A 14,153-nucleotide genomic window follows, 5' to 3' on the forward strand; every position below is an offset into this window, starting at 1 on the left:
TCCATTAAATTCCTGTAATTGCCCGTTATGTTTCGCTGAAGCTCACAGGGGCCACAGGGGCAAAAGCATTATTTTAGCGGAAGCCATATGTAAAGTTAAACAATATAATGCTTGGATTCTGAATTGGTTACTGAAGCGGACAGAAGAGAAGCAGCATCAGAAACAAAAGCACCAGCAAAGTGAGTCAACAGCATCAGCAGCAGCATTATGAATTCTAGGTTGTAGGAATTTTGATTTTCTAATGCAGCAACGCGTAAACAAGGGATCCGGCTGTGCTCATGTTGGGCGGGCTGTTATTGATGGCATTTTGCTACTCGCTGGATAGAAAGCACAACTAGGCGCTAAACGTTCAAGGGAATAGGAAACTTTAGTACACGAAAACAACCAATGGGAAAGCGCCGTAGTAGTGTCTTGACTGTCAAGCCGCTGATATGCATCGTGGCTCTTTAGCTCCCCTAACTTGACCTAGCCGTCAAAAGAAGACCTTGACGTTTTCAACACTGTGTTCATGCACTCTAGTCCTGCGTGTGCCGTTGCTGGCGCGCTGCTGAGGCTCCCTTAAAGCATGGTCACAGGGGTTTCTATCCTTTCTTAGGGCTCTTAGCAGGCAGCGAATGCTGGCAGTGGCTGAAATGTACTCGGGTCGGGCTTCATCCCTAGGACTGTTCCTTCAAGGCACTGACCTCACTGCTGTCGTCTTGCACACAGCCATAACCTAAAAGGCGACGTATTGACCGTGGCTGCTATCGCGGATCCTCACGAGCGTCTTTTTAGGATACCTCGACTGCAGAATAATCACATTCAATGCGTTGGTGACAAAGCGCATGCAAAAAAAATCTAGTTGAAGCCTCAGGTGCCCCGCCTTCAGGGACATGATGTAAAGCCAAGCTGCTGTTTGGCTTTACATCATGTCGGCTGCTTTGAGATGCTGAAAGACATTTTTCGATGAGGTCTCAGCAAGATGGTATTGAAAATGACAATAGTGATAGCACGAAGCTCGTTTGTTTGCTAGGCCGTTCTCCTGGGCTCACTGGAGCAGTTTTCTTTCGGTTTCTCCACAATAACGCCCGTTTTGAATATTCCGTAACTGCTTATCTGGTTTGCATCATTGACGGCATGTTTGTTCCAAACGTTAGTAAACAATGTTGGCCTGCTCTACAGTAAAAGAAAGGGAAAGACGTTCTGAAGAGAGTTGTGGAAGTTTGGATAAAGCGCGATACATATATTTCAAGAATGACCTTAATTGTTGATACGTGAGTGGTACAGTCAGTGGTCTTGCGCTCTGGTTCAGCTACTCCAGACAAGTCTCCACAGTTATAGATATTCAACAATCTCTCGGATCGCTTGTGAGGTACTTCGCAAGAATGAAGTTAAAACTCAACAATGCTCACACAGAGGATAGTATGGCGTATTTTGCGCGATGAGCCGGAAGGTGTTTTTCCTGCCGTGACCAACTCAGGTCACACTCAGTTTGTCATGTAAGCCTGGCTTGCTAACAATCACACTTGCAAACACCTTTTGAATTATGCAAGCCATAGCTATTGCTCCGCGAATTCGCGCTTCAGCGATCCATTCTGAATAAACTTGTGGATGTGGAAAAAGCTTATTGAGGCCTTCTAGGCCATAGAGACAAGTGCATTTTTATTGCCATACGCCTAGGACTCAATAAAGCATTGAGGGGCCGTGAAGAGAAGACCTGCGTTACGAAATATTTTCCAGCTAAGCTTCATTCTTGCTTTGTCTTGTCCGGCTTGCTGCACTTTTCCTAGTGAGACTGCGCATGCTTTTCTGGAGGCCCGCGAATTCAAATGACTCCTGAAAACCTTAATTCTAATACGTGTTTTTTCCAGGATCTGATGCCATATTGCAGTTTACCGAATTGCACTCGACATGACATGTGCGGCGAGGGACGTTCGCCCATTTAAAACTGCGGGCTAGCTGTCCGCGAATGATTTGCATCAAGAGCACACTTCCAGTGCTCCCTTAAAGCCAACTGAAGTCACGTGTTACATTCTAGCCTCAACAGGCCCATGTTTTTCGCTCAAACCTATGATGGACGCAATGAAGGACGGGCAAGCACAGACAATCAGCACAATCATAAAAAGAAGGTAGAATAGTTGCACAAAGGATACAGTGAATAAGGAGCCATGGAATGTGTTCCAGGATATTCTACAGCTCCAAGTTTCTTTTGCTGCTCGTGAAGTTTAGCCAATCACAGTTTTGATAAGGACATTGCATGCAGGCCCACGACACCTTCGCGAGTTGTACTGCAAACTGAAACACCCCAAGTGTGCGAAGTCTTCCTACATCAATACTACTGAACTGTTATGCACTGTTCCTCATTCAAGGCCTGATTTTTCTGGTGTTTGACTGCTCGGAGCAAGATACACTTCTGTATATGACACACGCGCGTTTGGTAATTTAGCAAGGCGCTAGACACTGCATGTGAAAGGTGGTGAGTTAATCTGAAATAGCTCATCCCTGCCTCTTCAGCAGCCAACAAAGTGTAGAGAACTAGGAAACCGCTTGTTGGTATCAACACTTCGACGCCATGTCGTCAATGCTGCTCCTAAAAATATTTTTCAGGGTCTATGTCATACAGACGAATGGTGCCGTTCTTATCCTAACAATTCCAGTTCGTGCGCAGGGCAGGTTAGTTATGAAACTTGAATAAGTGTGTAGCGTGTTGAATGGCATTGACGTGCAAAGTAAACATTAATTACATTTACTGAATCAGTCTCTCAATCCCTTATGTACAAAACACAGTTGTTAGCTGTCAGACTTGCCGTGACTGCGTGAACTTATGCCTTCTTCTTGCAGCTCGTCAGTCATCATATTGAAATGACTATAAGACAAAAGTATATGGCTGCTTTATTCTTTCCCTAGAGTTTCGCTGGTGAAGACATTGTCTAGCACCAACGCAGAAGAGCTACAAATGCAGCTGGTGCGCCTTAGAAAGGTATTTGAAAACTGATTGCTGAATAAAGGTTGTCGCATTTACGCTTAACCATATCTCATCAAAATGCAAGCATCCACAAATTCTCCATAAGAATTTCCACTTTTATTCAAATGAACTGGACGCCAGGGCGGTGTAGTCACACGCTTTTTACAGCTTTAAACTGTCACGGTTCACAAGGTTTAACTGCGTCGTTCACCCGAACAATCCATCTACAGACCGTGAGAAGCGCATTGCCTCAGTTGCATAAACTGAAGTTGCATACACACGTGATGTATTCAGTGTGCTGAAGCTCTTTGATGTTGGCCATATAGATCGTGCGTCTTCTAAGGAGAAATAGAGAATTAATTTTCCAATTAGTAAGCCTTGACGCACTTCTCGCCAGTAACATGATTACCTCTGGTCCTCTAGAAGTACCTGCGCTACAGTTGTTAATAGAAAAGGGCCAGCAGTGAAAGTCCCCATCGGCTTTGTACCTTGCATCGAACGTATTTCCGTCGGCAAGGCATTTTTGGGCTTCTTGCAGTATGGCTCGCTCTTTTTAATAGTTTGGAGCGAAAGCCTAAGGAGCAAGATTAAACGTTATCATTGCACAAAAGGAGCTGCGTGACACAGAGCAAGTCACTACTGAGTATGTATTCCCTTAAGCCTTTGGACTACAAGACGGCAAGTTCCCTACCCGGTTAGTAAGGCTCTAGTTTCACAGGAAAGGTCGTGAACTACAATTTTGTCCAAAATAGGTCGTTGCACCCATGCTGCACTGCCGAAGCATAATATAAGCTGTAGGGCCAGAGACCTGGACGAAAGCGAGCGCGCACCTATGCCTGCCAAACGGGCCTCAGATGCGCTAAAGCTAGAGGTTCATTGCTGGCTTCTTCATTGGAAAAGGGCCAGGAAAAGTGGGTAGCCCGCCGTAGGCATTGCAGACACCCACTCTGCGATAGCGGCCAGGTCCTCCGTTTTGTGCATCAATACTGTCAAACAGCTGCATCGAAGAAACTTGTTATGCTTTCAAATGAGGGCTACGCTGGGATTGGTGCTCGCGTTTGCGGTGTTGACATCCTCTCTGCACTGTCAGTACATCTGATGGCGCATTCCTCCCACTGCTCTTCCTCATTAGGACAGCCTTTGCAAAAGCCATAGCTGACAAATTCTCCTAAGATGCCCGTTCTAAGGCCTCGTGCGTCTTATTTGTGTTGCATCTATTGTTTTCTAGAGCTCCGTAGTTAGAGTCTTCAGGCAGCACCACAATACTAGGCCTCAATCACTACATAGGACAGCATAGATAGTTCCAAACTGCCACTAGACGTTCATGATTGCAGGACGATGTAGTGTCGGGAAAATTTACACCGGATCCCTTAAATGATGCTACCTTTGCTGCCCATAAGTCAAAGCGTCAGTAAAAAGCGAAAACGTGGACTCCCAAGCACGAGAACATTGACAAGGCTCTCGGAGCGTCGTACGAAAGGAAAAAAAATCAAATGAAAGAAACGTTCACACGACGAAAGCTTTATGGTGCACGGAACTAAAGCTAAACGAGAATCTACAAGTTCCGTCTAAGCAATAAAAATGTACGAGACAAAAAGTTTACCAGACTTTCAGTTTGGGAGGCACTCGCTTTCCTCTCCACAATGGCTGAGTTCAGAATCAGTGTCACATCATTTCATCGCTTACGTTTTTCCGCCCGATGATGCACTGCTTCCTAGTTTCCCGGCATGCTTAAAAGTATCTCGCAGGTGTTTTCTTCGCGCCTTCATTGCCATAAGTTTTGAGCGGTTACGTGAAGCGTGCTGTATTGAGCCTTGGGTGTCAATATGACTCCTAACACCAAGCGCTTTCTCCTCAGCCTGCCGGGCTTCTATAACGGCAGCTGTCGCCTTTTTGCGAGCTAACAGCTCTGGAAGAGGCATCTTTTGGGTTTTTGTAGCAGCTGAGTGCAACAGACAGGAGACCAACGAATGCCACAGATAAAGCACTGAGACCGACTGCAATGACACAACTAAACCAACTACAGCTGGGCATTACCCAATAGACTTTGCAATAAACTATGCGCAAATCCCAACTCCGCTTTTGTGGAGACCCTTAACGTATTATCAGATGCGTGTTCATCAGACAATCTCGAATACAGGACAGCTTGACGCTTGAATGCAGTGTGCTTGCACAGGCTTCAAACGACCACTCACCAAAGCCAAGCGCCCTAAGGGCTGTGGTTAAAAACTGGCGACGTTGGAAACGACCCAAGTAGGGGTAAACTAAGGAGCAACGCAGCAAGCATCGTGCAAGGCAGTCCAGAGCTAGATGACAGGGCATAAATCGCTACAACAGCCCTCTACAAACCCTTCAAAAAGCACAAGGCAACAAAACGACTGGAAAAAAAATGCGGAAAGAAGGAACACAACACTTTCAAACCCCAGCCTTGGAAAGATCGATATACAGAACCCCACCCATGTTGCGGATGTCTTGAACCGTTTCATCGAACTCCTTTTTCGCATCTTTGGCAGGCTCCGCCTGGTCTTTCCTATGCTTATCGTCGTGCTTCTCTGCTTGCGCAGCGAGCGGCACGAAGTTGGCATCTTCTGGATCCGCGACAAATGAGAGGTCTCTCAAACCATTATGTGTCATAAGGGACCTCGACACTTCGCCATTTTCTGCTGTCGCGCAGCTAATCTTTGTTGGGCACTGACCACCCGCAGGTGCTGACTTGAGAATGGGACGCAGTGCACATGCGCGCATATTGCTCCATTTCCTAAGATCTTTGGCTTGCCGTTTAGCTTTCGACTCCCTTTGGTGGCTTCGTCGCTTTTCCGAGTTCTGCCAGGGCGTGGGAGGGAGCACATGAGCTGGTGCTACATTCGCATGTACGGCCATTGAATGCCTTTGCGTCGGGGTATCGGAAGACTTTAATTGAAGGTAACCTGTCTCCTGAGCTGAGGAGAGCGCCTCACTAGCTCGTACTTTTTGCTTCTTTTGCGTCGGACCTTCGTCAGTGACTCCGCAAGTGGGAGATGCCTGGGCAAGCGGCCTGTGAAGCGTCTTCCCACCGGGTCCTCCCCCGCTTGATTGCTCCTTTATGGCGCATTTCAAGGAACTGGTCTGACTGGATTTCTTCTCATCTTGCTGGTCGTCATCGCTGTCGCCCCACATACCGTGGCAGTGCTGCCGAAGCAAGTCGTCGACTAATTCTGGAGGGAGGCCCGCAGCGGCAGCATCTCTACTTCTGTTAACCTTCACTGTGTTTGCGTTTGGGAACCCTTTTGCAGCAGGCTGAGAGCAAGGACCGACCTTCTCAAAGGCTGCGGCGTCAGGTCTCTTCATGGCACCGGAGAAGCAAAGCAGGCGATTCCCACGACCGGAAGATCATTTATACGAACACATACCTAAGTACACAATGGGATAATCGCTGTTGCTAAATACTAAAGCTTCGCCTGCAAGCTTTAGAGATAGCATATCCGCTATTGGCCCAGTTGTACAGGGGCCCCCCATGGTCAACGCAGAAGGGCAAACGCGTTGTGAGCACAGGAATAGGGATGCGTATTCTTTTCTCACCATGATAATCGGTGTTTTTAAAATTAAGATACATAAGAAACGTTGTGAACCTGTCCGTCCATTTTCGCAGTCTTCAGCAGCAGGGACGTCCATGTTATCACGGAGTCTCTTCACACCTGGAGGACAGGAAATAATCCACAGATCTCCGTTGTGTCTTCTTCTAGGTATTCTTAATTCTGGGTCAAAATCATTTTACAGCTCGTGCTGTTTCTCATCCGTCAGCTTCCGAATGAACAGCTATTTTTCGCGTCTTCAGCCAATCCCCTGGAGACGAGAGGGCTTCGCTTGCTGCCCTTCAATCCATGCAAGCTGCAAGACAATTCAGGGATTGGCACCATCAGACAAGAAGAAATCGCCTACTGAGAAATCGACGGCAGAGGCTTTAGCCGCTTCGGTCTGCAGTTCTTCTACCGCCTTTTCTGCTCCGCTTTGCTACAGCGGCACCTGGCTGCGAGCCCAGGCGCTAGAGGTTATTCCACAGTTTCGGAGCTCGATCAGTGCAGATCAGGCCGCTGTAAAAAGCCGCAGGAGGAAGCGACCGCATGCTCTGTCAGCGTTGACCGACATCAAGACAGGGTTTTGGCAAGTAAAATGCCTGGATGAGCTGCGCTGCAGACTTCTTGGAGCGTCTCGTCGACTGCAACGTCTGAAGAGACCATCTGCCAGGCCAAGCGTGAAAGGCTGCACAACTGGAAGCTCGTATGCTTCTGAACAAGCAGAGACTTTGCAAAAGTTCCGAAAGCTGACGCCCACCTTGGCCGCAGCACTGCGAGCTGCTTCTGATCGGATCCACCCTTTAGTCAATGATGTCCCTACTCGCCAGCTTTTGCTCACTTGCTGCAACCTTGCACAGCGTCGCTGTTGCCCACCATCTTTGGGGGCCGCTGTGCTGGAGCAACTGCTAGTGCAGCGGACACCTCTGTACGCACACGAAGCAGCACTGGGCGTTAAATTGTCAGCCCTTCTGCTGCAGCAACATTCACGACCTACCTGTTCTGCAGATATTACCATTCCATTGGAACAAGCAGATATTGCCCAGCCAGCCAGCACCACAGAGGAACAGAGAGGGTTCCGCCAAAGACTCGTTGTGAGGCGGCGGTCTTCATTTTTTCGATCACCAGCAGCTGAGAAGTGTGTGTCCTCAATAACTTTTAGCCCTGCACCATCTCGTGCCTCTTTACATTTTCCACCAGAAAGGCTGCTGCTAGATGCTGCGGTGTACGAGCAGAGGGCAATGCAGAAATTGTGTCTGCTTGTTGCAGTTCGGTTGCTGAAAGCCTTGCTGCATAATGCAAACCTGAGAAAGAGCCTCAGTGTGCGGACTTGTGTGCGAACTGCCGAAGCGTGCGCATTGCTGGCTACACAAAGGTTCCAGAGCGAGACTACAGTGCAAACCCCAGAGACTTTTGCTGGTGCCGTCAGTATTGGGCTCTCGTCAGCTGCTGGTCCTCAGTTGGTGAGATTAACTTCTGGCATGAATCAAACACAAAACATTTCTCTGCCTGAGCATGTTATTTTATCTGGTGAATCTTTGGCGTCATCTGCTGAGGGACATCTTCCAGGAAGAGCCCTTAGAGAATGCCAGCTATCCTTCACAAGCCCGGTTGTCAAGTCGTCTGTAGCTGCTGCCGCTAACTTTGATGCAGCAGTAGCACTGGCAATGGCGGCCTTATGGCGATGCGTTCAGCAGTCACTTGCCCCTCGAGTTGCAACGCTCCTGCTTTCCGAAGCGGCTGCTCGCCAACAGCGAGACGCAGGGGCTGAGGAGACCCCGCAGAACGAACAAGGATGGACAGACGGCCTGCTAGGAGCTGCGATGATTGCATCTGCCAGGGTGGCTCAGACGTGCTCAACACGTGAGAAGCTGTTGTTGCAGCTGCTGAGCCACCTCCAGCGCAGTACCTGTCAACGCCCTAATCTCCAGCTACTTTGCTTGCAAACGGTGCCTTTGCACACGACAGGTGAAGAAGCTTCCCGGGACTCTCTTGGCAGCATTTTGCCGCGCTTGAGCAGCGCTGCCATTTGTAGAATGAGTCCAAGTACCCTTGCCTGTGTGTGCCGTTCCCTTGGCAGTGCGGGGACCAGATTAAGCACACGAGGGATTCAGTTCTTATTTGACGCAATTAGCTCTACGTTTTTTGTCCACAACAGCAGGGATGCCAGTGCTCACGATGACTCATTTCGTTTTAACAGCGAACTGCAATCAATACATCCCAACCATGAACCATATGAAATTCAAGCTGTTGCTGGCGGAACTGGTCCTCGCCGCAACGAGAACGGCAGTATATGGCCGACTTCCCGCGCGCACAGCTACCAGGCTCTACCTTCAACCTCAGGTATAAGCGCATTTTATGGGAACTGGTGTACTGTGCTGTGGGCATCCGCAAAGATTCTCAAGGCGTCATTCTCTTCTTTCCAGGGGAGTGACCCTTCTTTAAGACTTCAGCGGTTGCTTGGAAGGCACGTGCTCGCTGCACTCCTTGTAAATCTTGCAGCAGCCCAACCGTCAAGCATGGCCCAGGTCGCTGAGGGACTCCGGCTTCTTTTACTTCTTGAGATGAAGGCAGCAACCTGTAATCGGCTGCATGAAGAAGCGTCTACAGAGCTGAGGAAGCCGTTACTGCTTCGCCAACGACTCTTTCGGCTTCATGAGCTGGTGTCAATTTTACAGACCCTTGCAAGCCACTTCGTGCAGCATCACAGAGCGTTTGGAACACTAGAGGTCCTCATCCTTCTACGGCTGTTTGTGCAGCTGGATCTGCTCCCTTCCATAGGCATAAGTTTGCGGGCAAGAAGGACGTGTTTGACGGCGGAGAGCACAGCCAATGGAACCTTTACAACCAGTCAAATGGAAGCGAAATACACAGTGTTTCCGGGTTTATCAGTTTCACGCTTTTTGAGTTGTGCACTTGGGCACCAAGTTAACCCGAAAAATGTGCGGGCACCGATGCCGACGATAGGGGAATGCCTGCGGAGCCAAGAAAAAGATGTTTTTACCGGCAGTGAGCAAGAAGCTTCACAATCATTAGAGCTGTTCACACAGAGTTTGCTGCGCGCAATGGCGCTGAAGTACCCCGAGGAATTGCAGAGACTGCCTAAGGCACTACATCAAAAGGCGCCTAAGTCAGGAGAACATGCTGAGAATGCGTCTTGACTTGACGGAATAAATAAGTTGATGCTACGGTATTTTACGGTCTCCAGGGCTCTCACTTATGCCGCTACTCGCGAGTGGGTGGAACGGCTCGTAGAAAGGATCGAGTGCCACATTTTTGTCTATTGTAGAACCAGGCAGTGGAGCTCGGAGGTTTAACCCAGCTTTTCATATTCGTAGTGACGTAAATATGTTGTTGTGATCGAATGGGAGCAAGGAGTGAATGACTTGGGGACATATGCGAAAAATAGTAATTAGGGGACAATTGCTGCACAAATTTAGACAGGCGCAAATTCGTTGCTGATAGACGACCTGAGGAGCCGTGGCGATGGCGGAGCACGCATAGTGGCGAGGGATTGTGCCTGCTCTACGCGCAAGCAGCAAATCTGCTTCCACAATTTGATGGGCACAGAACTCGAAAGTTTCTCCCTCACCAAATTGTAGACGCAGCATCCGAGATGGTACCCGTCGGTCTGCACAGTGGGTACTTCGTTCACCGGAGCTGCTGCCGTAAGGGTAGGCGAGCGAAGTACCAATTAAAAGAATAGTTGGGGGCTCAACCTAAAAAGCTACAGTTCGGGTCAGTGGTAAAACTGGAGACATTTTAGGATTTCGTGGTCTCACGGCTCAAGCGTGCTGCCGTGCACACTGCACTGAAGGAACAGCTTACGGCCCACAGCCGCACAATGGGACGTAAACAGCTCCACTGCCACGCAGTACAACTCAAATTAAATGTGCAGATGAAACATTCAACATTTTCTGCACAAAAAAGCCATGAGGAACCCTGTTCAAAATCGCGTGGCTTGGAAGGATGGTTTAGGGACTTGGCCACAGGTGAGTGCACTGAGGCTGCATGAGGTAGCTTGCACGACAGGATTACCACTGTACGCCGAAAGTTGTGCGCATCACTAATTTGAGTGGTCTTTAGCAAGGATTAAAAACAGCATAATACGCTTATTATCATCAGTCTTTGAACGTCACACCCTGTGACTTCAAAACAACGCAAACTGCGCCACTGCAAGATCGCAGTATTCCAAAATGACGGAAATCCCAGCATACTTACTTCCATAGATCCACATAAATTCTATAAAATTTCATATGCACAATTTAAGTCAGTATATAGCTGTCATTCTTAGTGGAACCGGGCGCAGGGCAGCCCGAGGTATCGCGCTCGAGCCCGTGAAGGCCTTCCTGTACAAAATTGCAACTCCAAAGGGAACGTAGGCGTGAAATATGAAATCCACATTTGCATCAGAAAAATTCTGCTCCTTAACTTTGAGCGAATCCTGTATTGTTGCTTTCTTTAAACCTACTTGCTAGGATGGATGAATACAAAATGATGGCTAGCTTTATGTGGCGAGACCCCACCGAGCCACTAGCACGCAACATATGCTACCTGAAACAGCTGTCTTGGCCCACATTAAGGCACTACATTGAAATTTTAACCCAATCACTGATTCTAGTTTACAAATCAAGGACTTCTTCTCGTTAAGATGGACAACTTCCGAGTGTCCGTCATTGTCTTTGCAGTACTTGCGGCAATTTTTGCTGGAGCCACTCCGCCCCAAGAAGCGAACGCCTCGTTAGTATTCCAGCAAAGAGGAGGATATTGGAAAAATGAACAAAAATCCGGCTCTGCAGCCTTGTTAATCGCGCCCCGCAAGTACAGACGCAATGTATCGTCGATGCTGCTACCTTCCGTCGTGGCAGCCACGTTGGCTGTTGCCGCTGCCATCGTATCTTGCTTTCTAGCAATAAGCCCTCACACGGAAACAATCAAGGATGGGACCATACCTCGGAATCTAGGAGAGGAAGGAGAATCCTGCTCCGTAAGACTCCACACTTCAGACCGCCCTCAAAAAGAGGTGCCCAGCGCTGCTGGTACAGTAGTGCTCAGCGTGGCTCTAGTTTAAGCCGCTCACTTTTTGCATGTCGCTGACCTGCGGTGCACGGTGAAAACGGTTTGTGGGTAGTGAAGCACATTGAAGTATGCAACACCTGTTGTTTATAATTCCGAATTGACTAATCGAATGCGAGCTGCTGGATCAAAATGCCTACAATTTCACCACTAGCTTTTCAAGAGAGCAACACTCTCTGATGCTGCAGCAACCTCACGGGGTGAAGCGTGGGGGACAAGACATGCAGGTTGGCAGGAATTGGGTCTCAGAAGGGGCGGTATTCATGGTAGATCATTGTTTCGGCGAATGCCTCCATTGCATGGAGCTAATACACCTGAATTGTGCAAGAAAAAGGAGCCTTTCAAGAAATTTCACACGCTGGGTAGGATGCTAACACAAAACGTGCGTTTCCATGGACGTTGAAGCTAATGGCTGTACGGCTGCCGGTGGGCCACGGCAGCGACGCTGAGGGTGAATGTAAAAGCCACGCAATTGCTCTGTCACGGATTTTGAGTACTCTCTTTGCCAGGTAGATGTTTGGAAACCTGAGATGGACGTAATAATCCAGGTAAATGCACACCTGCAGTCCAGGAAAGAACCATGCATTAGAGGAAGCTGTGGTTTCACTTTCTGTAAAATGATTTATGGACAGACAATAAGCATGGATGTGAATTCTTCTCACTTTGGCCCGTTATTGGAAGACCAAAAACACTCCTATCCATGGCACTGAGCTTCTTTAGACCTGGTGAGAGCAGTCATGAAGACAACTCTATGGATGCTGCGAAAACATAAAGGAGCGATTGCTGAGAAATTGTGCGTAGCGCGGCACTTGAAGGAGTTTCGGAACACAGTATGACATACTTTGAGCAGGTAGTTTTTCCCGTCCTTCAGTACGCACATTACACATATCCACGAGGGCTCCCCAAACGGTAGCAAGCAGTCTTACTTCCAAGTTGTGGGGTTGAATGCTGACTCAGCAAAAGTTTTCACAGAAAGACAGCTCATCATTTTTGTCGAGGCTCTGGTTGCAGGTGGCAATTTTGGTTTCCTGCGTAATATAATCCATTCACTTCTAATGCACAGCAATGCGCTTTTGAAAAGCACGTGCAGTTGTCGTTGCTGCAATGTGTGCTTAGGAAATAGTTTAGCTTATCCCTGATAACAGAAAGTGACAGCTTAGGCGCTACGCAATTAAGATCCTTTCAGAAATAGCGATTGCAAAATAACGATAAACGGGTGGCTGCTTTTTGCTGGTGCACGCACAAATGCCCGTGCTCGCGCAAACTCAGGCCTTGATTTGTTCTTGAGCCTCTTGCTTGGTTTTCATCTGACTCCAGGAGTGTTTGCGGTTTTGGACAGTTTCCGATAGATAAATGTATCCTGCTTGGGCTGTAAAGGAGGAGAATTAGCTCTGGGTTAGCTCGATCTGCACTTTGTGTGTAGTTCTAGGATGTAACGCAATACGGACATTGACTATGCTGTTGAACGTGTTGCGTGTTGCTCTCAAACTAAAACGCCAACCAGACAAAAGGGTCCGTACAACCCAAACTGTGCAAATACAAAAATTTAGTGTTGTGTCAGTTTTGGTGGCATTTGCTGAAACGTGTTTTTGATGCACGTGTTGCTGTCTCCGTGAGACTCGCCCATTGACATGCAGCGCTATGTGGCTGGTCGAGGCGGCATTGGCCATCTATTTTTGTTGTGTTTGCCCTCAAAAGATTTAAAAGGGATGGTTGGGGCCTTCGGGAATTAGACAGTTTAGACAGTGCCGGCTCTGGCTGCGTCTTGAGGCATGCACGCACAGTCCAAACAGCTCAAAGACTGCCCTTACGGGGGGGCATTACAGCAAGAATTGCTTGCTGTGCACAACATAGAAACAAGCAAACACATGCAGCAGAACAGAGTGTAATCTTGTGGGCCGTTTACATGTTTGTGTAGCACAGGAGCCCGGAATGAAGTTGCGTTTGAAAGTCGCTTTAAAAAAGGAAGCTATACAGTTGCCGAACAGTGGAAACTTCGTCTCAGTGGAGAAGGCTGTTGGTGTCTGCTCTGCGTCGGTTTGGTACATTATCGCAATGAGTCGTGCGACCCACCTCACGCTGAGCATTGCTGCAGCTGTCCCAGATCTACCTTAACAGATCTGCGTGTGTCTTGAACGAGAAAGTGCCACGCCATTATGCCTACTGAGAACTCCAAAAGGAATGCTGCACTGTAAAACTGCACATGAGAAGGCGGTAATGCGTCTTCGCCACCAAAGTAGCTTGCGTTCGCGCGTCGCGTCTAGGAATGCTTTCCGGATTTGTCAATGTCAACCAGTGGGGACGTTGCTCACATTGTGAAAGCTACGATATGAGCGTTGGGGTGTACATAGCATATTCTGCATTAGCTTGCCAGGGCAAGGCGCCACGGCAAGGGTTGAATCCAGGCGTCGGTGTAAGCGCCACTGCACGCTGACATATCCTGAGGATTTTGGTAGAATCATTCTTAGTGTTAACGTGAATATTATGCAGCTATGTTTCAGGCTGCTTGTGAATGAATATTGCTGGTTCTCAAATGGAGTTGTGTCATTCGGGGCCTGCCGCAGTTTGGAGGGCTCTATTCC

The 14,153-nt window shown here is 48.4% G+C and overlaps 2 protein-coding genes across 2 annotated transcripts; one reads left to right on the forward strand and one right to left on the reverse strand.

Annotated features, from left to right (window-relative positions):
• Positions 1 to 4,626: 4,626 nt before the first annotated feature.
• ENH_00059930 (hypothetical protein, conserved) lies at positions 4,627 to 6,271 on the reverse strand (the record flags this gene model as incomplete). Its single annotated transcript, XM_013581911.1, has 2 exons — positions 4,627 to 4,886; positions 5,401 to 6,271. 2 exons carry the CDS (start codon positions 6,269 to 6,271, stop codon positions 4,627 to 4,629), a joined length of 1,131 nt encoding a protein of 376 aa, XP_013437365.1.
• A 460-nt stretch (positions 6,272 to 6,731) lies between these two features.
• ENH_00059940 (hypothetical protein, conserved) lies at positions 6,732 to 9,656 on the forward strand (the record flags this gene model as incomplete). Its single annotated transcript, XM_013581912.1, has 1 exon — positions 6,732 to 9,656. One exon carries the CDS (start codon positions 6,732 to 6,734, stop codon positions 9,654 to 9,656), a length of 2,925 nt encoding a protein of 974 aa, XP_013437366.1.
• Positions 9,657 to 14,153: the final 4,497 nt, after the last annotated feature.

Source organism: Eimeria necatrix, genomic scaffold (assembly GCF_000499385.1).
Source record: "Eimeria necatrix Houghton genomic scaffold, Enh_scaff510, whole genome shotgun sequence".
NCBI classification, from domain to species: domain Eukaryota; phylum Apicomplexa; class Conoidasida; order Eucoccidiorida; family Eimeriidae; genus Eimeria; species Eimeria necatrix.